The sequence below is a fragment of the Rana temporaria genome, chromosome 1, assembly GCF_905171775.1.
Source record: "Rana temporaria chromosome 1, aRanTem1.1, whole genome shotgun sequence".
Classification (NCBI taxonomy): Eukaryota; Metazoa; Chordata; class Amphibia; order Anura; family Ranidae; genus Rana; species Rana temporaria.
In genome coordinates this window covers 589,792,665-589,817,856 of record NC_053489.1, presented here as the reverse complement: position 1 = coordinate 589,817,856, position 25,192 = coordinate 589,792,665, and the positions used below count along the sequence as shown (strand labels likewise).

Below are 25,192 nucleotides of genomic sequence, written 5' to 3'. Positions count from 1 at the left end.
TTTGTGTACATTTCAGCTCTCAGCGTGGAAGCCCGCTGACAGCTGATGAGTCATCGTTTGTTAAGGACACGCTGCCGGCTTCCCGGCCCGCTTCTTAACAACCAGCTATTCTTCACACAGGATTCAAATCAGTCTATAATTTTTCAACCAGTCTGAATTTGAATTGTTCCGAAAATTTGGAATTTGTTCAAAAATTGTATAAACTAAACTAAACTAAATGAATTTCAAAACGAATCAATGAAACTAAATTGGTATCATAACGAATCTATCCAAAACAAAACAGATTTTTCTGTTCTGTGCATGTTTACAATCCACTAGTACACAGAGGTGATATTCTTTGCATCCTTGCTATCAGAAGTCTACACAGAATATCTAAAACCTTTACATCCATGTTCTTAGGCCACTTTGAGAGCTTCATCTCTATAATGAATGGAGATAACCGAAGGGTAGGATTATGATATAAATAACAGACTAATGCCTTGTACACACGATCGGTTTTCCCGGCGGAAAAAAGTCTGCCGGAAAAACCAAGAACCTGCTCGGTAGCTTTTTTCCCCCTACACACGGCCGGGTTTCCTGGCAAGAAAACTGCCATGAGAGCTTTGGTCGGGAAACCTGGCCGTGTGTATGCTCCACCACAGGTTTTCCCCATAAGTAAACTGCCGGCTTAAACACCGGGAATCCCGGCGGGAAAAAAGAGAACATGCTCTCATTCTTCCCGGCGGTTTTCCTGTCTGGGAAAACTGCGATGGAGCATACACATGGCTGGTTTTCCTGGCCAAAAGCTGTTATGACAGTTTTCCCGACGGCAGTGTTGCCAACCTACCAGATTGAAATTTACTGGCACAGCCACGTTTTTACTGGCATTTCACAAAAGTTACTAAATTAAATTTTTAGGTGCAAATTTCAGTATTTAGGCTACAAACAAGTACGCTAGGCAAATAGCAATGTGATTTAAGGTAGATATTAAGGTAAAAAAACACATATTTTTATTATTTTCGATATAATAAGGGCAAATGATTTAGTCACATCACCCCCTGCCACCAACACCCCCTGCCTTCACCCCCTCTGCAGTGCCTCCAATCTCCCCCATGCCCCCTGCCTCCATCCCCCTCTATGGTGCCACCAACAACCTCTGCCTCCAATCTCCCCCTGCCTCCATTGCCCCCTGCCTCCATCCCCCTCTGCGGTGCCACCGCAGCCACCATCACCCCCTGCCTCCAATCTCCTCCTGCCTCCATTGCCCCCTGCCTCCATCGCCCCCTGCCTCTAATCTCCATGCGCAGTTCCAAGCCCAACCGATCTTGGCTATTTTTACTGGCACATTCCCGCAACTACGGACATTTACGAACGGGGGAAAAAAGTGCCCGTTTTTACGAACCGTCCGTAAAAATACGGACGGTTGGCAACACTGCCCGTCGTGTGTACGAGGCATGAGATTCCTCTGCCTGTGATACTTTTTCAAAAGCAATATTGCTAAATCTTTTAACTATTCCAATTTTATATTTTTTGTGCAGAGGAAGAGAAAGAAGAGTTTGCCAGTATGCTTACTGAATTATTATTTGAGCTCCATGTTGCTGCTACACCTGACAAGCTAAATAAGGTCAGTTCTATTTTTCTTGTATATAGATACATTTTGACGCCTTAATTTTCTAACTGCAGTATATTTGCATTTTGGGCTTCTTGACTTTTTCTCTTTTCTTAGTATTATGATCATAATCCTGTTCTATATCTTTTCTAATCGTTTCAGTTTTTCCTGATTGTCCTGTGAACTTTAGGAATGCTTTCGCTTTCATTTTCATTTCACATTTATTCACATATTGGTATCTAAAAAGATATCTGGTTCAATCTTTTAGTGCATTCTTCTCTGCAGGCCAGGAAGAAAGCCCATGATTGGTTGTCTTCAGAAAGCATGTGTCCGGAAGAGCCGCCAAAGGACCCGGAGGCAGATGGCCAGGAGGTGATAGAGCTTGTGAAAGAAGATCCTAAAGAAAGCAGCGAAGAACTTCTAGCTGAACAACAGAAGGGCATCACCACTGAAGTAAACATTATATATCATACAATGGGCATACTGGTGCAGTATTTCTAATAGGGTTGCACTGATGCCTGTTTTTTTTATCGGGGAGTATAAGTACCGATACTTTCGGTCAAGTACTCACCAAAACCAAGTACTGATACTTTCGGTCAAGTACTCACCAAAACCAAGTACTGATACTTTCGGTCAAGTACTCGCCGATACCAAGTATCGATATTTTTGCGGTGCAATTTGCGTCAATACAAAATGAGCGCAAATCGCACTGCAAGAAACCGCATTTGTCTGAATCGCATGTGGTTTTCCCCACCGCTCCTGTTTGTGTGTGTGTGTATATATATGGAAAGAGAAAATGGCCCAGTCAAAGTCCAGACCTAAATCTAATTAAGAATCTGTGTCAAGATTTGAAAATTGCTGTTCAGACGCTCTCCATCCAATCTAACAGAGCTTGAGCTATTTTACAAACAAGAATGGACAACATTGTCACTCTCTAGATGTGCAAAGCTGGTAGATATACCCAAAAAGACTTGCAGCTGTAATAGCAGTAAATTGTGGATCTACAAAGTATTGACTGAGGGGGCTGAATACAAATGCACGCCACACTTTTCAAAAAAAAAAAAAAAAAAATTGAAAACCATTTATCATTTTTCTTCCACTTCACAGTTGCCACTTTTTGTGCCACTTTATGTTGGTCTAATCATATCGATTATGATTAGTTGTAACATGACAAAATATTGACAATTTCAAGGGATATGAAAACTTCTCTAGGCACTGTGTATGTACAGTACTGTGTAAAAGTCTTGGGCAGGTGTGGAAAAATGTTGTAATATAAGAATGCTTTCAGAAATAATGTTTTTTTTTTTTTTTAATTGAGTTTATTAAAAAAAAAAATAATATGGGAAGTAAATGAACAGAAGAGAAATCAGATCAAATCAATGTTTGGTGTGATCACCCTTTGCCTTTAAAACAGGATCAATTCTTCTAGTTACTCTTGCACACAGTTTTTGAAGGAACTCGGCAGATATGTTTTTTCCAAACATCTTGGAGAACTAAGGGCCAGATTCACGTAGCTGAGCGGCGGCGTAACGTATCGTAGATACGTTACAGCACCACAAGTTTTCATCGCAAGTGCCTGATTCACCAAGCACTTGCGATGAAAACCTACGCCGGCCAATTCAAATGGGCGTGTGCCATTTAAATTAGGCGCGCTCCCGCGCCGGACCTACTGCGCATGCTCCGTTTCTTAACACCCGCCGTGCTTTGCGCGAAGTGACGTCATTTTTTCAAACGGCGACGCGCGTAGCATACTTCCGTATTCCCGGACGTGTTACGCAAACGACGTTAAATTTAAAATTTCAACGCGGGAACGACGGCCATACTTTAGACAGCAATACGATTGCTGACTAAAGTTAAGGCACCTAAAACGACGACTAACTTTGCGACGGGAAACTAGACTAGCGGCGACGAAGCGAACGCGAAATACCGTCGTGGATCGCCGTAACTCCTAATTTGCATACCCAACGCTGGTTTACGACGCAAACTCCCCCCAGCGGCGGCCGCGGTACTGCATCCTAGGATCCGACAGTGTAAAACAATTACACCTGTCAGATCTTAGGCATATCTATGCGTAACTGATTCTATGAATCAGTCGCATAGATACTCTGAGAGATACGACGGAGTATCTCAGCTGTGAATCTGGCCCTAAGCACTTATCTTCTGTGGATGTAGGCTTTCTCAAATCCTTCTGTCACTTCATGTAATCCCAGACAGATTACAACAAACAAAAGTCACTGCCCCTACCTATGACTGGTCTATACAATAAGGAGCGCTGTAAAGGGCGCATATACATACAAAAACATGGAATATCCAGGCTCAAACTTACTGACCAATCAGCAACCAACCAAATTCACCTGTCTAACAGTGTGTGTTAAAACAGAGGTTTAGTTGCACGCAAATGCATGTGTAAGCTGCAGGACCCGTCAAGGCACTCTGTATACTGCAGTCTAACATTGCATTTTAAGTCTCCTCAGTAGGAGCACATGACTGCTGATGGATAGATAAGGAGCAGGTGACTGGATTAGATAAGATGATATTGAGACAAGGGCTGTGTGGGAGCCAAACCCTAGGCTAGGGCATCTGCTGACATTTTTCTGCAGCCCATATTTTATGTATAGCTGAGTCGCTTAGCCTTGTTTCCATTGTCTATGCATGAAAACTGGGGTGCTGCAAAAATGGCAGCAGGTGCTCTGGACTGATGAATTAAAACATGAAACATTTGGCTGTACCTGGAGGCAGTTTGTTTACGAAAGGCCGGAGAGTGGTACAATGAGTGTCTGCAGGCAAAAATAAAGCATGGTGGGGATTCCTTGCAAGTTTCGGTCTGCATTTCTGCAAATGAAGTTGGAGATTTGGTCAGGGTCAATGGTGTTCTCAATACTAAAATAGAGGCAGATACGTATCCATTATGCCATACCATCAGGGAGGCCTGTGATTGTCCCCAAATTAATTCTGCAGCAGGACAATGACCCCAAACATACAGCCAATGTCATTTAGACCCCTTTCAAATGGAGCAGAATTCGTCAAGCAGATCCGACAGCTCAGCAGGGGAGGCGGATGACAGGTCCGTGTCCGCTCCGCTTTGTAGAGCGGACTCTAACACATCAGCGCTGTTCTCTATAGGGCGGCCGGATGGAAAGGGACTGCCTGTCCGTTTCCATCCAACTGTCATCCGATCCGCCGGACGGATGGGGAACGCTAACATCCGCCGCTCCATAGAGAACAATAAGTGGTCTGCTCGGGTCCTCTGGTGTGAAAGGGGCCTAAGAACTATCTTCAGAATAATGCCGAACAAGGAGTCCTGGAAGTGATGGTTTGGCCCCCACACAGCCCTGATCTCAACATCGAGTGTGCCTGTGATTACATGAAGAGACAAAAGGATTTGAGGCAACCTACGTTCACAGGAGATCTGTGGTTAGTTCTCCAAGATGTTTGGAACAACCTACCTGCTGAGTTCCTTCAAAAACTGTGTGCAAGTGTATATAGAAGAATTGATGCTGTTTTAAAGGCAAAGGTTGATCACGCCACATATTGATTTGGATTTCTCTTCTGTTCATTTACTTTCTATTTTGTTCATTTATTTTCTATTTTGTAGACTAAACTATGAATACTTCTAATTTACAGCATTTTTCCATACCTGCCTTACATTTTTTCACAGTAGTGTGTGTAAATGTGTGTGTGTGTGTGTGTGTAAATGTGTGTGTGTGTGTGTGTATGTGTGTGTGTATATATATATATATATATATATATATATATATATATATATATATATATATATATAAAGTGTATGTAGCGGCCCGCTCTTTTTGAGCCAGCGATGTTGTAAATTTAGAGGGAAGTCGGAGAGTTAGTTTACTCAGACATGTGTGATTTGTGCAAATTTTGCTTCTGTTCCAGCCATGGCTGTGCTGTAAATGGCCACTATTGTTCGCCTGGGGTGTAGTTGTTACTCCAGGCTAAGGATGGCAGCAGCTAGGTCAGGGTGATTTGAGTGTTCTCCCTCGGCAGCCAATCAGTGGGGTTGATCGTCCCACTGTGCATGCTGGGGAGGGGTACTTAAGGGACAGACATCACTGGACTAGGGTCGTTGATCCTGAGTCTGTCGTACCACCACCCCCCCGTGTGTGGCCCTTCTGGCCGGGGGTGCGTGTTCTTGTAATCCTGGCTCCGGGACCACGTTGGTCCGGGGTTGTGATCTTCTGAGTAGGCCCAGTAGGCAGATTGGGTCTACGCATTGGAAGGTGATCCTGTGCTGTCCGTTCTGAGGGAGGAAGCCGCTTGATGAAGGACCTATCTTGGAGAGGACCGAGTACTAGGCTGCTTTCTCAAGAGAGGCCTTGAACTCCATCGAAGGATGCACCGTTTACTGAAAGGCTGGATGGTGATCGCCTGTCAGTTTCAAGTTCTACAAGAAGTTACTCTGGAGAGATCCGGGTGCTGAGTCCTGTACTGTGAGGATTCTGGACCAAAAAGTGTCTCCATCTGTGGGAAGGTCTGTGGCAGAGACTGTACCATACCATTTTGTTTTTCCGTGTGTCACCCTGGATGCTAGGCTAGCGTGACCAGACATCTCCGGTTTCAGGGGACAGTCCCCATATTGAGGACACTGTCCCCGGGCCAAGTCTGTCCCCAGATAGGATTTGAACATGGGCTGGGGCAATTTCAAAGACAGTCAGTGCAGAATAAAAAAAAAAAATCTGAATTACACCCCCCCACACCGCCGCTCCTAGTAGCTTGGGGGAAGGAGGGGTGTATTTTTTTTTTTCATTATCTGTGCCCCTTTCTGATGATCATGTGGTGGTTGGAGCGGAGAGGATATTTCTTCAGTTTCGGGTGCATGCCCATTCAGCTCCGCTCGTGTGTTCTTCTGCATTGGCTCAAGTCCCGGCCAGTCGCCAGCCTGCTTTTCTCCTTGCCTTCCTTGGCAGAGTGATCTTCTTCCGCTCCCCACCCAGTAGTAGCCAGGGGCCGGGAGAGTGAGACTTGACAGGCTGTGAGGCGGGCAGCGGTGGCGACAGGCAGAGAGTTGCTGATTGCCACCATTACTAGTAAAAAAAAAATATTTCCCGGATTTCATTTTAAAAATCTGGTCACCTTATGCTAGGCTAGTGAGAGAGGCCTATCCCGGTGCGCAAAACCCACTCTGGCTAGTGACGAAAGTGTCACTGGAAACAGGAGTGTTTCCGGATTGAAACTACGCACCTGAACCTATTTACCTGTTACCCTTACACCTCTTCATTCACTTATTTTATCTTCCTATCAAGTTCAGAAAATAAACCTTAGAAAAAGAAGTGCAAGGTGTGGACATTAACTTTTTCAGCTCTCATATACCCTGGACATGATGAAATGGAGGTAACATGCCACCCGAAAATATCCAGCAGCTTCTTCGGGGGTAGTGCTACATATATATCTCTTCACATCAGTCCCTGCCCTCCAGGAACTTACAATCTAAAGTCCCTATTTCACATGCATACATAGATATACTGGAGACAAATAGCTACTGTTAACCTGAAAGTAGATGGCATTAATGGCTCTACCCTTTCTTTTGTTTAGGATGTGTACATGACATCTATTGAAAGTCTGGCTGAAATCACCGCTCGCTGCATTGAACAGCTTCATAAAGTGGCAGAACTGATTCTTCATGGACAGGACATAGAAAAGCCGGTGAAGGACCAAGCTGTTGTCTTAACAAAGTGAGTGGACCGGATGTGTTTCAATGTACTAATGTAGGTAGGGTAGATATTAGATCAAGGTTTCCCATCATAGATCTCTTTGAATAAACAGAAGAGATGAGAATGCTACCTGTAAACTTTATAAAGATACAGAATTCTTACATGTAGATAATAATGAAGATGAGCGGCCAGTTACCACCTTTCTTGGCTGGCTCTGTTACCTTCACCCCTCTTGTCTGGGCAGGCATTTAAGGCAGGGTCTCTAAATCCTGCTGGAATTTACACTCCATACAGCAGAAAAATACAAAGGGGTAGATCCACAAGAAATTACGCCGGCGTATCTATTGATACGCCGGCGTAATTTCAAAATTCCCACGTCGTATCTTTGTTTTGAATCCTCAAAACAAGATACGATGGCATCTCGGCTAGATCCGAGAGGCGTACATCTTCATCCGCCTTCTGATCTTAGATGCAATTTTTCGGCGCCCGCTAAGTGGCGTTCCCGTCGTAATCCGCGTCGAGTATGCAAATTGGCTATTTCCGACGATCCACGAACGTACGAGCGGCCGTCGCATTTTTTACGTTGTTTCCGTTCGGCTTTTTCCGGCGTATAGTTAAAGCTGCTATATGGTGGCGTACTCAATGTTAAGTATGGGCGTCGTTCCCGCGTCTAATTTTGAAAATTTTACGTCGTTTGCGTAAGTCGTCCGTGAATGAGGCTTGACGCCATTTACGTTCACGTCAAAACCAATGACGTCCTTGCGACGTCATTTAGCGCAATGCATGGAGGGAAATTTTTGGGACGGCGCATGCGCAGTTCGTTCGGCACGGGGATGCGCTTCATTTAAATGAAACGCACCCCTACCCGCCGCATTTGAATTCCGCGCCCTTACGCCGCGAGAGATAAACTACGCCGCCGTAACTTACGGCGCAAATTCATTGAGGATTCAAACTAAGCCTAAGTGAGTTACAGCGGCGTAGCGTATCTGACATACACTGCACCCGGCGCAGATCTATGTGGATCTGCCCCAAAGGGTGGTTTTGATATCACTAGACAACAATATGATGTATATTCCACTCCACAAAGTGTATGTGTGTGTGTGTGATACGTATGCTTCCATTCTGTATCTTATCCCAGTTTTCCAACTTCATTCTGTTGCCATTTTTTACTTTTGTCTGCCAAAAGGCCAGACCTTTATCATGAGCACAGCTCTGCCTGCACTCTACCTGCTCTGGGCAATATTTATTATGGGATAGCCAATACAACCCAAGATGTTAGAGAAAGAGGGGCTCCAAAAATAAGATCCCAGATTATTGGATTTTAGCAAATGTCTCACAAAAGCTTTGTGGGGGGGGGGGGGGGTGGAGGGTGTTATTTTCTTTTTTTAATGGTACATTTCTTTTCTTGTTCTTTTTAGGTTAACCTGTGCTATGTGTAAAGAAGTAACATCCTTATCAAAAAGGTTTACTGACGGTCTGACCACTGTTGGGGTGAGTATTCAGTATTGATTGTGTTTGGGTTTCAAGGAAGAATTTGAAATTTAAAGTGGCACTAAACCATATCCATATTTTCCAAAAAGAATCCACTCTTTAATGGCCCTGCAATCTATTTTTCATTACATTTTTTCTTAGTGTGTTTTTCTGCCTCCTTGTAATGTCCTTTGTGAGCTCCCAAACCTCTACTCCCTTCTTTTCCCCCAATTTCCCTTTCTTTGTAACAAGCAGTTCATGTTAGTTCATCAGCAGTCCAGATCACTGCAAACCCCATAATTTTATAGTCCATCTCAATATTGAGCAAGAGAGGGAATGTTTCTACATTCAGTACATTCTGGGGGACTATGGAGAATACCTATTAAGTATAAATTGCCCCTTCTCCCTGCACAGACCCCCCCCCCTCCTGCCAGCACAAATCATTGCCCCCCCAATCCCCCCCCCCCCCCCAGCTCAAACCTTCTCTTTCCACAAATCCCCCCCCCCCCCCCCCACCAACAAAAAAACAGCCCGCGCCACCTCCTAGATTTCTCCCGCCACCCAGATTTAGTGCCAAGCTAAGAGAAGAATGCCGCTGTCACTACTCTTGTCTGCTTGTAGCAGCAGGAACGCTCCTTGTCTCCTTGTGGTGCCCCCCTCCTATCATGAGATAGAACAGTGCCCAGGGAAGCCACCCCTCCCCTAGTGTCCTGGCCCTGTATAAGAAGGTTGCACCTTCTGCTTACTAAGACCCCATACACACTATTAGATTTTCTACAGATTTGTGGCTTCAGATTTACCAAAACCATGTATTGCAAGGGCCTGCCTGATTGCATACAAATTTAAACTCTCAGGCTGGATTCACACTTGTGCGGTGCGAATTTCAGCTCTCTTATCTCTGCAGAGAGATAAGAGAGCTGTTCAGCAGATCATCTCCATTTTAGCTGCCAAATTGAAGACCTGGGAGAGGGAAGGGGAGGGGGGAAGTGTATTGAGGTGAATGAGAGAAATCCTGAAGAGAAATGAGCACATCTGCGAATCCGATGCCTACCCATAGAAGATAATGGTCTTGAATTTGCAACGGAGCTGCACCGCAATGCCTAGAAAAGACACAAGGTGGCCGGTCATGAAATACAGTATAGAACGGCATTTTTTTAATGGATTCACTGGGCACATAGCATTTAGGAAGACAGGTGATTGCCTGACAATAAGTTATTTCTGCAAGAGGGGAGGGGGGCAAGACTGACACAACTGACAGGCAGAGAGGGGGGGAAGAGGACAAAGGAGAGCTGCGGATGAGGAAAAACTGACCACAGTGTCAGGGGTCAGCAGCCATGATTAACCGTGGTCAGTTTACAGAGGGGACTGCAGAACCAGGCAGGATCAGCCAGGTATTTTAGGTGATACAGGGCCAAATTACACAGTACAAGCACTGTGCTGTTACTCATACTTTAAGGGAACAGGATCAATATTTTTTTTTTTTCTAGGGTAAAAAACGCTTTAAGTATTTCTCTAGAATTGCCAAACTTATATGCTCCTGGAGTAAAAATCGAATAAGATATTATTTATGGTATTAAGGTTTGAACATGCACTACAGACACCGTTATGATATATAACCTGTGTTAATTTTGATGTCAAAATTTAGATTTAGTTTTAGTCGTAGTCTTTTGACTAAAGTGCCATTTTAGCTTTATTCGTATTTTTGTGTTAATTAACGGAAATATTTTAATCGACAGACTTAATACTGGTACCACTTGCTAAATGTGACATGCCGTTTTAACTTTTGCCGTGGTCAGAAAGCATCAGGGACACAGCATGGGTCCAGCCCTGATTTGGCTGCATTGGCTTTGTATAGGTTGATGGTCGGGGGCAGTAAAACCTAGGCTCATCCACCTGCTTTTACTGCGGCCTGGCCTCCTGCGTGAACGAGCCCTTAAACGGTCACACGAAAATGCTCTATTGTTTCCCTTTAAGGTGGTACTTTTCTTCACAGTATTTTGTTTAATTGTTTTGGGGTAATTTTGTCTTGTGCTTTAAACCATAAATCCCATGTTCTCGTGAATTCTAGATGTGCGGTTTTATTTTACAGCCTGTAATTATTAATACCGAATGTTTGTTTGTTTTACAGAGCAAGCTCAAGGCAGAAGCCTTGAATCCTATGATTAACAGTATACACCTAGAGGTAATATCATATTCTCTTTCTCTGTTATAGGGTTTTTGGGTTAATTTTTATCTCCTCTGAGAACAGATATCCTTACTTCCTATCTCTGGCAGGTGTGACTGGCAGAACAGGAAGTGACAGGAAATCAGCATTGAAAACAAAGTTTCTAGTAGAATAAGAAAGGTTTAGAAATTCTGACAGGGTCTACATAAGGCAAATTTCCCTTTTGGGTCCTGTCTGGTTCAACAGACTAAAACAGGGAGAGCTCTCCTTGGGGGCCTTTCACACTGAGGAGTTTTTCAAGTGCTTCTGTGTTAAAAAAAAAAAAAAAAAAAGCACCTGAAAAATGCTTCCATTTAAAATCCGTGAATGTTTTCACACTGGGGAGATGCACTTCTGTTGCGGTAAAACAAATCCTTTAAAATGGCACTGCAAATGCTGCAAAAGCACCGCTTTATAGAACCCTTCAAAGGAAAAGATACCCTAATCTGGATATCATGGCCAGTGCTGAGGGGGAGCAGCTGAAGCAACAGGCAAGAAGAATATCTGAACAAAAAGAGTGAGCATGTCAGTCTTTACCGTAAGGTAGGGGTAGGCAAATCTTGGCACACCAGCTGTGGTGAAACTACAAATCCCATCATGCCTCTGCCTCTAGGAGTCATGCCTGTGATTGTAGGGGTATTGCAATGTCTCATGGGACTTGTAGTTTCAAAAGGGCTGGAGGGCCAAGGTTATTTATACACCTGCCGTAAGGGGTGAAATTTATTTTTAAAATTACGTTTTTAATATCACCAAAAAAAATAATTTTGGGCTTTTAATAAAGCAGTGCAAACTGTGTTGATTTAGTACAAATATCCGCAAGCCATAGACACAATCAGATAAGGTTGCTTTGTTTTGTGATATACCCTCGGACCTAAACCTTGCGCATTTTTGTGTCCTTGCTACCTATGCTGATATGCATCCTCTGAATTTACGGATAGCGGTGGCAAGAGACAGACCAAAAGGATGGGAGACAAGGATAAGGAAACCTAAACTGTCTATTAAAGATTAAAACAATGCCTATATGCTGTCAATATTAAGGGTAACTACAGATGTCATAACTAGATGATGATATATTTAGCTGATTTACCTTATTTATATTTGAGGCTGATGACCTTGGGCTCATTTCACAAAGCTATATATACACACATATAAAATACTTCAAACCACAAACTTAATGTGATATTAATAATAAAAAAGGTAGTGCTTGTATGTAAAATATATTGTTTACAGGAATTTATGTACGTTTCCATATACAGTGCTGTTTTTTTGTTATTAAGGTAGAAGGAAGATGCTCATACTTAACTATTCTCTGAGTGGTCTGGTCCGGTCACATGATCTCCCCAGTGGCTGACATCAGGAGCGAGCGCCGACAACAGATGGAATGCCTAGGCGGTGACGTCACCCATCGGCATACTATGTAGGGCAGGCATGTCCATAGTCCGGCCCGGGGGCCAATTGCGGCCCGCGTTCTGGTTTAATGCGGCCCCCCTGGTAATTTGGATATACCGTATTTATCGGCGTATACCGCGCACTATTTTGCCCTGAAGGGCAAAATCGTGGGTGCGCGATATACGCCGATACCCGCTTTCCCGCCACGAGTTTGAATACTGCGCCAGCATATACCGAGCGCAGTACACTCGTGTATCTTCGGGCAGTCTCTGCGCCTCTCGTACGGACGTCCTGAGCGTACAGGACGTCAGCGCGAGAGTTGCCGAGCCTGCCCGACGATACACGAGTGTACTGCGCTCGGTATATGTCGGCGCAGTATTCAAACTCGGCGCGGGAAACGAGTGGGGAGGACGCCGCAGAAGGACGCCAGACCCGACGAAGAGGACACCCCGAAGCCGCAGACGGACGCCGGACCCGACGAGGCCGCCGATGGACGCCGCGCAAGACACCAAAACTGTAAGTACAAAACATCTTTTCTTTATCGTACATCACGGGACACAGAGAAGCATAGTAATTACTATGTGGGTTATAGAGAGTACCTTCAGGTGTGGACACTGGCACGCCCTTAAGGCAAGAAGTTCCCTCCCCTATATAACCCCTCCCATACCGGGAGTACCTCAGTTTTTTGCCAGTGTCTAAGGTGTTGGTCACGAGTGAACATGTGCTCCAAGGAGCTCCACTGGAGGGATCCATATTGGATGTAAAAAGCCTCCATGAAATCCGGATCCGTCCAAAGTGCTTCTGAGCCAAAGTGGACGGTACCCGGGCCCCGGTTAAGAAGAACGGGGTTTGGCCTGTAATGCTTCTCTTTGAGAGCTGGATCCTGGTTATTCAGTACTTTGGTCAATTTCCTAATACCAAAAGTTTACTGACAGGGTGCGATATGGGTCCAGGGGTGTGGTGTTCCTGTCCATGGACCCCGGTCCCTGAAGGTCTATAGACGCTGCTCTCCGTGATGGGTGAAGATTGGACTGTCTGTTTATGCAGAGTCCTGCAGCGTTGGATCAGGTAAGTGAAGGTGCTTCAGGACTTGGTCCTAGGAGTAACCTTCCTTTATTTGAGCCATTATGTTTGCCTAAAGCTATCTGTCTGTGCTTCTCCTATATGGTCCTGTGTGTTGTGGGGAGGAGGGGTATCTCTAGTCAGGTAGTTAGCCCCTCCTGTGCAGGTTAAAAGCAGAAAAAAGTTGTCCAAAATGTTTGGCTTCACTTGGCTTACCTGGTCCTCACATGGAGCTGTGGTGTTCCATCCTCATGCATGAGCGCGTAGCGTCATGCGCGCGCGACATTGATCTGTCTTAGGCGCACGCGCGCAAATGAATTTTTTGTACGCTGCTTCGGTGCGCACGAATGTGCGCGGCGTGCTCCGTGAGATGCGTGTGATGACATGTGCGCGCGTGCGGCTACATGTGCGCGCGTAGCCTCGTGGTGCACGCCTAACAGCGGCGCGCGCATGCGCGCAGGGGGTCTATCTTAGCTGTTCTCTATGAGACTTGAGATTACAGGACAGAGCAGGTCAGGTGATTATACCTAGTCCTTATATGCTCCAGTCCACCTAACTGGTTCTGGCTGACGGTGGACACAGATCTTGTGCACATACTTTCAGTATTTAGTACTGGTGGTGGACAGTGACATCTGCTTAAGGCGCATAGTGGGCTCTGCACCTTGCCAACCATCAAATAGCAGCGTCAGTGCTGGTCTATAGGTTCGCAAGTAGTTGCAACTATTGTGAGTACCTCAGCTTTATCATGGCTAAAGGCTCAGGGACTAGAAGCAAAAAAGCAAAGGGATCGCCATCTGGCTCAGAGGATCTCGGGCATGCTCCTGCGGCTGCTTCCTCTCCTGAAAAATTTAAGGAGGCCCAGGGTGAACCATCAGGGCTGTCAGATGCCTGTTCTGCCCTTGTCCCACCTGCTCCAGTTTTTGTGACACAGGAGGCTCTGGCCTCAGCTATGGGGGGTCTGGAGCAGAGATTAGCGACCTTGATTGCATCCTCTCTCTCAAGGGAAAAACGCACAAGGTCCCCCTCTCCCTCTGAGGAGTCCCTCGATTTGGGGCATGCATCCTCAGAAGAGGTTGATTTACCCTCTGGAGATCTGGCAGAAGGTCAGCTGGAAGTAGTGGACTCTGAGGATTCCACTTTGGGAGAACCCTTTTCGGCGTCGCAATCCGAAAAATTGTTGGTCCAGTCCCTCACTGAGATGGTCCGTTCGGCCTTCAAGTTGCCACTTTCAGAGCCAGCTTCAAGTGCAGTCTTATCTTTAGGCTCCTTAAAAGCTCCTCAAGCTAATTATTCCTTCCCGGTTCACCCCCTGCTGGAAGGGCTTATCTACAAGGATTGGGAACATCCAGATAGATATTTTCTTCCTCCTAAGAAGTTTTCGGTTTTATACCCCATGGAGGAACAATTCACTAAAAAATGGGGCATCCCCAAGGTTGACGCAGCTCTGTCCTGCGTAAACAAATCTTTGACCTGTCCAGTAGACAACGTTCTGGTATTCAAAGATCCGACAGACAAGAGATTAGAGACTTTATTAAAAACCTCTTTTGCTTCGGCGAGAGGAATAACCCAGCCTGCAATTGCGGCTATTGGGATTTGCCAGGCCTTGAAAGACCAGTTTAAGGGGGTCTTAAAGGAATTGCCGGAACAGCAGGCCCAGAATTTGGCTGAATTTCCCAGAGCATTATGTTTTGCCATAGATGCTATTAAGGACTCCATTCAGCAGTCCTCACGTCTCACTCTCTCGCTAGTTCATATGCGCAGGTTACTCTGGCTGAAGAACTGGTCTGCTGAAGCCCCGTGTAAAAAATTACTGGCGGGGTTTCCCTTTCATGGAGAGCGTTTGTTTGGGGAAGATCTGGATGCTTATATTCAGAAAATTTCCAGTGGCAAAAGTACACTGTTGCCAGTAAAGAAAAGGTTTAGGGGTTCCCCCTCCTTTAAGAGATCCTCCTCTCCTATCCCTAGTACTTCCGGTACCAGGCAGTTCCGACGGCCTCCTGGACGATTCAATGCAGGTGGGAAGCCACAGGGCCAGCCTCAGGCTTCCAAAAAGCCTTGGAACCGTAAGCCACAGGCCAAGCCAGCAACTAAGTCAGCATTATGAAGGTTCTCCCCCACTCAGCCGGGTGGGGGGAAGGCTTCAGCTGTTTGCGGAGGCTTGGCTAGACAGGATCCAAGACAGGTGGGTCCTCTCTACGGTCTCCGGGGGCTACAAGCTAGAGTTGAGCGAATTTCCTCCACCGCGCTTCTTAACCTCGAACGTCCCAAAGGACCTCGGCAAACAGATCATCTGTTATCCCAAGGGGTAATCAGAGAACTGCCAGTGGAAGAACAAGGTTTGGGGTTTTATTCCAATCTCTTCACCGTCCCCAAACCAAACGGGGATGTAAGACCCATCCTGGACCTCAAGGCCTTAAACAAGTTCCTAAAGGTCCAATCATTCCAGATGGAATCGATCAGGTCAGTGGTGGCCTCCCTGCAAGGAGGGGAACTACTAGCGTCCATCGATATAAAGGACGCATACTTGCACGTTCCTATCTTTCTCGACCATCAGAAGCTGCTTCGCTTCACGGTAAATCAGCGCCACTTCCAGTTCGTGGCCTTACCTTTTGGTCTGGCCACCGCTCCTCGTGTTTTCACGAAAGTATTGGCTCCACTGTTGTTAGCCTATCTAAGGTCTCAAGGCATATCCATAGTAGCCTATCTAGACGACCTATTGGTAGTAGACCGGTCAGTGGCCGATTTAATCTCAGCGGTACACAGAACCGTAAAATTTCTGGAATCCATGGGTTGGGTTCTCAACCTGGACAAGTCAGCCTTAATGCCTGTGCAAAGGCTCGAATATTTGGGTCTACTCATAGACACAAAGCTAAAAAGGGTCTTCCTGCTCCAAAGGAAGTTCGAGGCTTTAAGAGAACTAGTTCAACTAGTCAAAGCAAAGCGTCAGCCTCCCATTCGCCTCTGTATGAGGTTACTGGGAAAGATGGTAGCCTCGTTCGAGGCCGTCCCTTTTGCGCAGTTCCACTCAAGGGAGCTTCAACATGCCATTCTGTCCGCTTGGAACAAAAAGGTTCAAGCCTTGGATCTCCCTATGTCTCTCTCCCGGTCAGTCCGGCAGAGCCTTTGTTGGTGGCTGGTTCCCCGGAACCTGCTAAAGGGGAAGTCCTTTGTTCCCGTGACATGGCAGGTTGTGACCACGGACGCCAGTCTGCTAGGCTGGGGTGCAGTCCTGGGAGGTTTGTCTCTCCAGGGGAAATGGTCAGCCTCCGAGAGGTCTCTACCCATAAATCTGCTGGAAATTCGAGCAGTCTATCTAGCCCTGTCAGCTTGGTCAGACAGGTTGAAGGGTCTTCCGGTCAGGGTTCAATCAGACAATGTCACTGCCGTGGCATACATAAATCACCAGGGGGGCACAAGAAGTCGTGCAGCCCAAAGAGAGGTGAATCGAATCCTGACCTGGGCAGAGAAATATGTCCCATGCATATCTGCAGTGTTCATTCCGGGAATAGACAATTGGCGAGCAGACTACCTAAGCCGCCAACAGGTGCTTCCAGGGGAATAGACTCTTCACCCCGACATCTTCCAGAGCATTTGTCAGAGGTGGGGAACACCAGATGTCGATCTCTTTGCATCGAGGTTCAATGCAAGGGTGGGCAACTTTCTGTCCCGGACAAGGGATCCACTTGCTTACGGCACGGATGCACTGGTGTTCCCATGGGACCAGTTCTCCCTAATGTATGCGTTTCCTCCGCTGCAATTATTACCCCGTCTTCTTCGCAGGGTAAAGTCGGAAGGAAGACCAGTGATTCTGGTGGCTCCAGCGTGGCCCAGAAGGGCCTGGTTCGCGGACATTGTAAGGATGTCCGTGGGGCAACCGTGGTCCCTTCCGCTTCGGCCGGACCTATTGTCCCAGGGGCCTATATTCCATCCTTCCTTACCGTCTCTCAATTTGACGGTTTGGCTATTGAGTCCCATATCTTAAAGAAAAGGGGTCTCTCTAATGCGGTGGCATCTACTTTGATTAATGCCAGAAAACCGGCATCCAGACTCATTTATTACAGAGTCTGGAAATCTTATGTGGCCTGGTGCGAGACCAGGGGTTGGCATCCCCGGAGGTATCTCATTGGCAGAATTCTGGAGTTTCTGCAGTTAGGGGCAGACATGACGTTGGCCCTAAGCACCATTAAGGGCCAGATCTCGGCCTTATCGATTTTTTTCCAAAGGCCACTAGCTACACATTCCCTGATCAAAACCTTTTTGCAAGGTGTGATCCGGCTTAGTCCACCAGTCAAGATTCCCTTGTGTCCATGGGATCTGAATCTGGTCCTTTCTGTCTTACAGAAACAACCATTTGAGCCCTTGGCTCATATTCCTTTGGTCCTTCTGACCAGGAAGGTGATATTTTTGGTAGCCATAACCTCCGCTAGGAGGGTTTCGGAGTTGGCGGCCTTATCTTGTAAGGAACCGTACCTTATATTCCATAAGGATAGAGTGGTCCTACGGCCCCACCCGGCTTTCCTACCTAAAGTTGTTTCAAAATTTCATTTGAATCAGGATCTTGTTCTCCCTTCTTTTTTCTCAGAACCTAGTTCTGCAAGGGAGAAGTCTTTGCATACGCTAGACGTATTAAGAGCAGTTAAGATCTATCTTAAGGCTACTGCTCAGGTCCGGAAAACTGATACATTGTTTATCCTGCCAGAAGGTCCCAGATGTGGGCAGGCAGCGTCGAAGTCCACTATCTCCAAATGGATTCGGCAGGTCATTACTCAAGCCTATGGCTTGAGGGGAAAGGTTCCCCCGTTTAAGGTTAAAGCACATTCCACTAGAGCGGTGGGTACTTCCTGGGCAGTGCATCATCAAGCCTCCATGGCTCAAGTCTGCAAGGCCGCGACATGGTCGTCTGTCCATACTTTCACTAAGTTTTATCAATTGGACATAAGAAAGAATGAGGAGAGCGCCTTTGGGCGCAGTGTGCTGCAGGCTGCAGTTTGATTCCTCATGTCTGATGGCGCCCGGCTTATTTCTTGGGGTCTCCTTCCCCTCATAGCATTGCTTTAGGACGTCCCACATAGTAATTACTATGCTTCTCTGTGTCCCGTGATGTACGATAAAGAAAATAGGATTTTTATAACAGCTTACCTGTAAAATCCTTTTCTTGAAGTACATCACGGGACACAGAGCACCCGCCCCTCTTTTTGGGGAATTTGGGACACTTATTGCTTGCTACAAAACTGAGGTACTCCCGGTATGGGAGGGGTTATATAGGGGAGGGAACTTCTTGCCTTAAGGGCGTGCCAGTGTCCACACCTGAAGGTACTCTCTATAACCCACATAGTAATTACTATGCTTCTCTGTGTCCCGTGATGTACTTCAAGAAAAGGATTTTTCAGGTAAGCTGTTATAAAAATCCTATTTTTTTCCACAGGAATTTGGGCAACTTTAGGGGTGCGCGCTATACGCGGGAGCGCGCTATACCCCGATAAATACGGTATATATATTTTGTGGTCCCCAGGGCCACAAAAGATAAGTACTGTATTTATCGGCACTGCCTCGGATGGGACAGGGAGGGGTGCGGGATGAGTGCCATCAGGTTACATACAGGAGAATCTCCTGTTTACTCTGCGGCATCTGTAATAGGAAGTCCCGTCTCCTGTGCTGCCATTGGATGACTGTTCTGTCTATCATAGGAGGCGGGACTTTGTATTAAAGAGGCTGCCATGTAAACAGGAGATTCTCCTGTATGTAATCTGTTGGGGCTCGTCCCACCCCCCTCCCTGTCCCATCCGAGGCTGCAGATGGGCATTGATCAGGCTGCACTGATGGCAATGGTATGGCTGCATTAATGCCACTTGTGAGGTTGCTTTCATGGCAATGGTGAGGTTGCTTTCATGGCAATGGTGAGGCTGCATTTATGGCAATGGTGAGGCTGCATTTATGGCAATGGTGAGGCTGCATTTATGGCAATGGTGAGGCTGCATTTATGGCAATGGTGAGGCTGAATTTATGGCAATGGTGAGGCTGCATTCAAGGGCACTGATTAGGCTGCATTCATGGGCACTGACCCATATTTTGCTTCACAGTTCTTAATTAAATTTTTTATATTTTTTTTTGTCTGAAACTTGCCTCAAGTGAAGGTGTGTGTTATAAGCCGATAAATACGGTATATCCAAATAACACGCCCAAGCTCATCTCTTCACCACACACACCCACAAAGGAAGAATTCTTGTTGGGCAGTGTATTAGTGCTCCGAGTAACACACATAGATCAAATTTTAATGGTTAAAAGAATTTCAGGAAAAATGGTCGGCCCTCACGCATTTTCACTTCATCAAATCTGGCCCTCTTTGAAAAAAGTTTGGACACCCCTGATGTAGGGTATCTGTTGTTGGTTGTCCCTCCTCTCCCCTGAAGCCAGCCACTGGGAGCCGATCACACGACCGGAGTGCCCTGAGAATAGGTATAAGTGTCCCTCTACAGGGTCGCTAGTATAGATGTTAAAAGTGGGGTTTAAGCTCAGTCAGTTCAGCCTGGACTTCTACTTTAATTTTGTGTTTCATTGCTATTTAGGTAGCTACTTGAAAGGATAAGTTCCCCTTTTGAAATATGTTTTATGTTCCATCCGCACCCGCTTTCACAATTCAAAAAACAGCACGGCCGTGCGGGACTCTGCCCACACGTCCGCGTCTTTCATTTAGAGTTTCCTGTGAATGAATATTCTACAACTACCATCAATCATCGTGATTGATGGCTTGTAGTTCTGAATGAAAATTGGTGGAAAAATTGCGCTAAACATAAATAATGTAAAACCTGTAGCGGCCAGCACCAACAAAAAACAATGTTGTGTACAAAAAGTGAGAAAGAAAAAGTGCAGCGCTAAATATTGAGTGAAGGGATTCAAACAATACGGTAAGTAGTCCAATTCGATGAAACAATTCCAATAGAATTGGACCCAGGAGACACTCGCCAGGTGATGTGGTGAGTGAAAAAAGGGGAAAAAATGTCTGAAACAATGTAATAGTGTGAAAAACCACTAGGAGGTGGTGTTCCTGTTGGAAATGTATACAACACACTATAATGGGTGATGTGACACCTGTAAGTGATAACAAATGGGGTAAACCAACCACAAAGTCCAAGCAAAAAAAAAATATATATATATATATATATATATATATATATATATATATATATATATATATATATAGCAATCCGATATCGGACTGATATGTACAGTCTTTGAGAGATGGAATTGGTCGGAAATTCTTATAAAGGAAAAACAAACGGCCACTCAAAAAGAACTGATGTAAGATGATCCTCTCTGGTATATCGATCAGACGATCAGTGTAGGTGGTGAAAACCTCATCAGCGATTCACAGTGATATCCAAAAAGATAAATAAATGGATACTCTTACCAGAATATGTGGACATACACGTCAGCGACGGTATGTCGATCAGGCCTGCACGAACTCCTAGGCAAAGATGGTGTTGATGGGAAACGTTCCAATATGTCAACCTTTAATCCCTGGGAGTCGGTAGAATCCAAGCGGCAGAAAACAAATCTTGCAGGAGAGATTTCACCAACAAATCTTGCAGGAGAAGTTCACAAGCATAAATATGCAGTGAACGAGGCCGTCACGGAATCATGTAAGGAAAAAAGTAACTCACATGGTGCGGTTAATGCTTAAAAAAGCCTTTTATTTAGGCATGAAAGGCAAGCAAATAAAACAGAAAACTGGATACAAAACATATATAAAAATTGGTAGATAAAAAATAGTACAAGCCGGATCAAGGACAAGTACAAGTGATCATGTATTTAAAAAATGGCGTCTTAGAGCAGGTAGCGTATGGGCTATGTACCCGACATGTTTCGAGCAAAAGAGCTCTTCAACTGGGGCATATTCGGAATATGCCCCAGTTGAAGAGCTCTTTTGCTCGAAACATGTCGGGTACATAGCCCATACGCTACCTGCTCGAAGACGCCATTTTTTAAATACGTGATCACTTGTACTTGTCCTTGATCCGGCTTGTACTATTTTTTATCTACCAATTTTTATATATGTTTTGTATCCAGTTTTATTTGCTTGCCTTTCATGCCTAAATAAAAGGCTTTTTTAAGGATTAACCGCACCATGTGAGTTACTTTTTTCCTTACATGATTCCGTGACGGCCTCGTTCACTGCATATTTATGCTTGTGAACTTCTCCTGCAAGATTTGTTGGTGAAATCTCTCCTGCAAGATTTGTTTTCTGCCGCTTGGATTCTACTGACTCCCGGGGATTAAAGGTTGACATATTGGAACGTTTCCCATCAACACCATCTTTGCCTAGGAGTTCGTGCAGGCCTGATCGACATACCGTCGCTGACGTGTATGTCCACATATTCTGGTAAGAGTATCCATTTATTTATCTTTTTGGATATCACTGTGAATCGCTGATGAGGTTTTCACCACCTACACTGATCGTCTGATCGATATACCAGAGAGGATCATCTTACATCAGTTCTTTTTGAGTGGCCGTTTGTTTTTCCTTTATAAGAATTTCCGACCAATTCCATCTCTCAAAGACTGTACATATCAGTCCGATATCGGATTGCTATATATATATATATATATATATATATATTTTTTTTTTTGCTTGGACTTTGTGGTTGGTTTACCCCATTTGTTATCACTTACAGGTGTCGCATCACCCATTATAGTGTGTTGTATACATTTCCAACAGGAACACCACCTCCTAGTGGTTTTTCACACTATTACATTGTTTCAGACATTTTTTCCCCTTTTTTCACTCACCACATCACCTGGCGAGTGTCTCCTGGGTCCAATTCTATTGGAATTGTTTCATCGAATTGGACTACTTACCGTATTGTTTGAATCCCTTCACTCAATATTTAGCGCTGCACTTTTTCTTTCTCACCTGTAGTTCTGAATGGACTGCGAGGGCACTGATGAGCGCTCTCATAGTTCATTCACAAGCCCTGCAGCTTGTAAACAGTCAGTCCGGTATCTGAGATACCGGCTGAAAGCTGTGGGGCTTGTCTGCAGAAGCCTGACCTTGTACTCCTGATCCACTGATCGTGGGTGCAATGTTTTCCAGGGACCTGCGGGAAAGAATAATAAATGAACATTTTTTATTTTATTTTTTGCCAAAAATATGTGCACTTATTACTTTTTCTTAAAATGTGAACTTATCTTTTTAAAGGGGTTTGGTAAGTGCTGAATGTTGGTAACACTGATTTGGATATCAATCCAAAAAGCTAACACACCACACCAGGATAAGCATATGCATTTTTTTTTAAAAGTGATCGTTTTTTTTTTATTAAGTTACCGTATTTATCGGCGTATACCGTGCACTTTTTTCCCCTTAAAATAAGGGGAAAATCGTGGGTGTGCGATATACGCCGCTTCCTGCGCTGAGTTTGAACTGCGCCGCCGACATATACCGAGCGCAGTGCACTCGGGTACATTCGGCCAGGCTCGGCTTCGCTCGCGGTCACGCTCTGTGACGCCTCCTAGCCTTTATGTGCGAGAAGCCGAGCGTGCCCGAGTGTACTGCGCTCAGTAAATGTCGGCGGCGGCGTTCAAACACAGTGTGGGAAGCGGGGATTCGACTCAGAGACAGCGCGGGAGGACACCACCGAGGCCGCTGACGGACGCCGGACCGGACAAGGCCGCCGATGGACACCGAAGAGGGGCATTCAAACTGTAAGTATTTTTATTTTTTTTCAGAAATGTCCCTTCTAGGTTGGGGGTGCGCGCTATACGCGGGTGCGTGCAATACCCCAATAAAAACGGTAATTAAAGGGGTTATAAAGGTAAAAAAAAAATCCCTAAATAGCTTCCTTTACCTTAGTGCAGTCCTCCTTCACTTACCTCATCCTTCGATTTTGCTTTTTAAATGTCCTTATTTCTTCTGAGAAATCCTCACTTCTTGTTCTTCTGTCTGTAACTCCACACAGTAATGCAAGGCTTTCTCCCTGGTGTGGAGTGTCATGCTCACCCCCTCCCTTGAAGGGGGAGGGGGCTAGCAGGAGAGTCAGGATGCCCACTAACACACAGCTCCTTTCTTTATCTGCAATGTAGAGAGCGTCCTGACTCTCCTGCTTGCCCCCTCCCCCCCCCCCCCAAGGGAGGGGGCGAGCATGACACTCTACCCCAGGGAGAAAGCCTTGCATTACTATGTGGAGTTACAGACAGAAGAACAGGAATTGAGGATTTCTCAGAAGAAATAAGGACATTTAAAAGAAAAATAGAAGGATGAGGTAAGTGAAGGAGGACTGAACTAAGGTAAAGGAAGCTATTTAGGAAAAACATTTTTTACCTTTACAACCCCTTTTTAATTAGATTTACAGCCATGTGGCTAAAATAAAGATACCCATTCTTGTGTTAAGGCTTTGCAAATTGAGCCTTTTGTTCCTTTTTTCAGTCCAGTTAATTATTGCATGACTGAATAAACATGCACCATTGTAGAATATGTAAGGGTAATGTGTATCGCAAACCACGTATATATCTGAAACGTCTTTGTTTCATTTTAAGATGTGATTGTAAAATAAAAAAATAAAAAACAATAAAAATGTAGTAATAACGCAAACCATTAGCATGTATTGTCTGATTTCTCTAATTCTGAAAGGTGAAAATGTATAGGTGACTATGAGAACTGCACATTATTGTATTTTTTCCATTAAAGATGCCCCGCAGGTTCTTAATTATTGACCTGTGTTTGTTTTCCAGGGAAGTAACAGCACAACTTATATCCAGGATGCTTTCCGGCTGCTGCTTCCCATACTGCAATTCTCTCACATTCAGGCAACCTCTTCTAAAGCCTAGCACCATCTACAACTACAGCCTGAGCTAAATCGCAGCAAAGCCTAACAATACTGTTCCAGTTGACTGTGATTTAACCAATAGGAACAGCTTGCTGCTGTCTGCCGTATGCAAATTTGCACATCGTAGGTTTTGGAAAGTCTTTGTTTCATAAAGTTGATGATTTTGTCTAGATATTTAATGGTTTGATCTGCAGAAAGTAGAACACCACTGAATGCTAACAGTTTCGCTTTGAATAACAAATGATTAGACTTCATGATATTAAGAGATTGTGTAATTTATATTTCGCAACTATACCCAAAATTCGTAAAATATTCATACCAAATAAATGTCTTCCTTTAATGTAATGAAAGTGCTGTCTTTCCAAGAATAAATATCTGCTGACTATGCCAGTTCATGGTACCTTCTACTGCAGGGGGAAGTCACTGTAGAATTGTCACCCTATTCAGTGGCGCCTTAAAGGGTTTGTAAAGGAAAACATTTTTTTATCTTAATAGCTTCCTTTATCTTAACCACTTAAGCCCCGGACCTTTAGGCAGCTAAATGCCCAGGCCAGGTTTTGCGATTCGGCACTGCGTCGCTTTAACAGACAATTGCGCGGTCGTGCGACGTGGCTCCCAAACAAAATTGGCGTCCTTTTTTTCCCCACAAATAGAGCTTTCTTTTGGTGGTATTTGATCACCTCTGCGGTTTTTATTTTTTGCGCTATAAACAAAAATAGAGCGACAATTTTGAAAAAAATGCAATATTTTTTACTTTTTGTTATAATAAATATCGCCCAAAAACACATCTAAACATTTTTTTTTCCCTCAGTTTAGGCCGATACGTATTCTTCGACCTATTTTTAGTAAAAAAAAATTGCAATAAGCGTTTATCGATTGGTTTGCGCAAAATTTATAGCGTTTACAAAATAGGGGATAGTTTTATTGCATTTTTATTAATTTTTATTTTTTTTACTACTAATGGCGATCGGCGATTTTTTTCGTGACT

General features: G+C 44.9%; 1 protein-coding gene across 2 annotated transcripts in view; it reads left to right on the top strand.

The window, feature by feature from the left end:
• The window catches only part of FAM114A1 (family with sequence similarity 114 member A1), a 66,385-nt gene extending 41,791 nt beyond the window's left edge, over positions 1-24,594 (top strand). For both annotated transcript variants that reach the window (XM_040335132.1, XM_040335131.1), the window contains 6 exons: positions 1,518-1,603; positions 1,874-2,041; positions 7,142-7,281; positions 8,679-8,751; positions 10,859-10,912; positions 24,110-24,594. In XM_040335132.1, the coding sequence (XP_040191066.1) occupies positions 1,518-1,603; positions 1,874-2,041; positions 7,142-7,281; positions 8,679-8,751; positions 10,859-10,912; positions 24,110-24,205 (617 nt within the window). In that variant the 3' untranslated portion in view covers positions 24,206-24,594. The remainder of the gene's footprint in view (positions 1-1,517; positions 1,604-1,873; positions 2,042-7,141; positions 7,282-8,678; positions 8,752-10,858; positions 10,913-24,109) is intronic.
• The last annotated feature ends 598 nt before the right edge of the window (positions 24,595-25,192 follow it).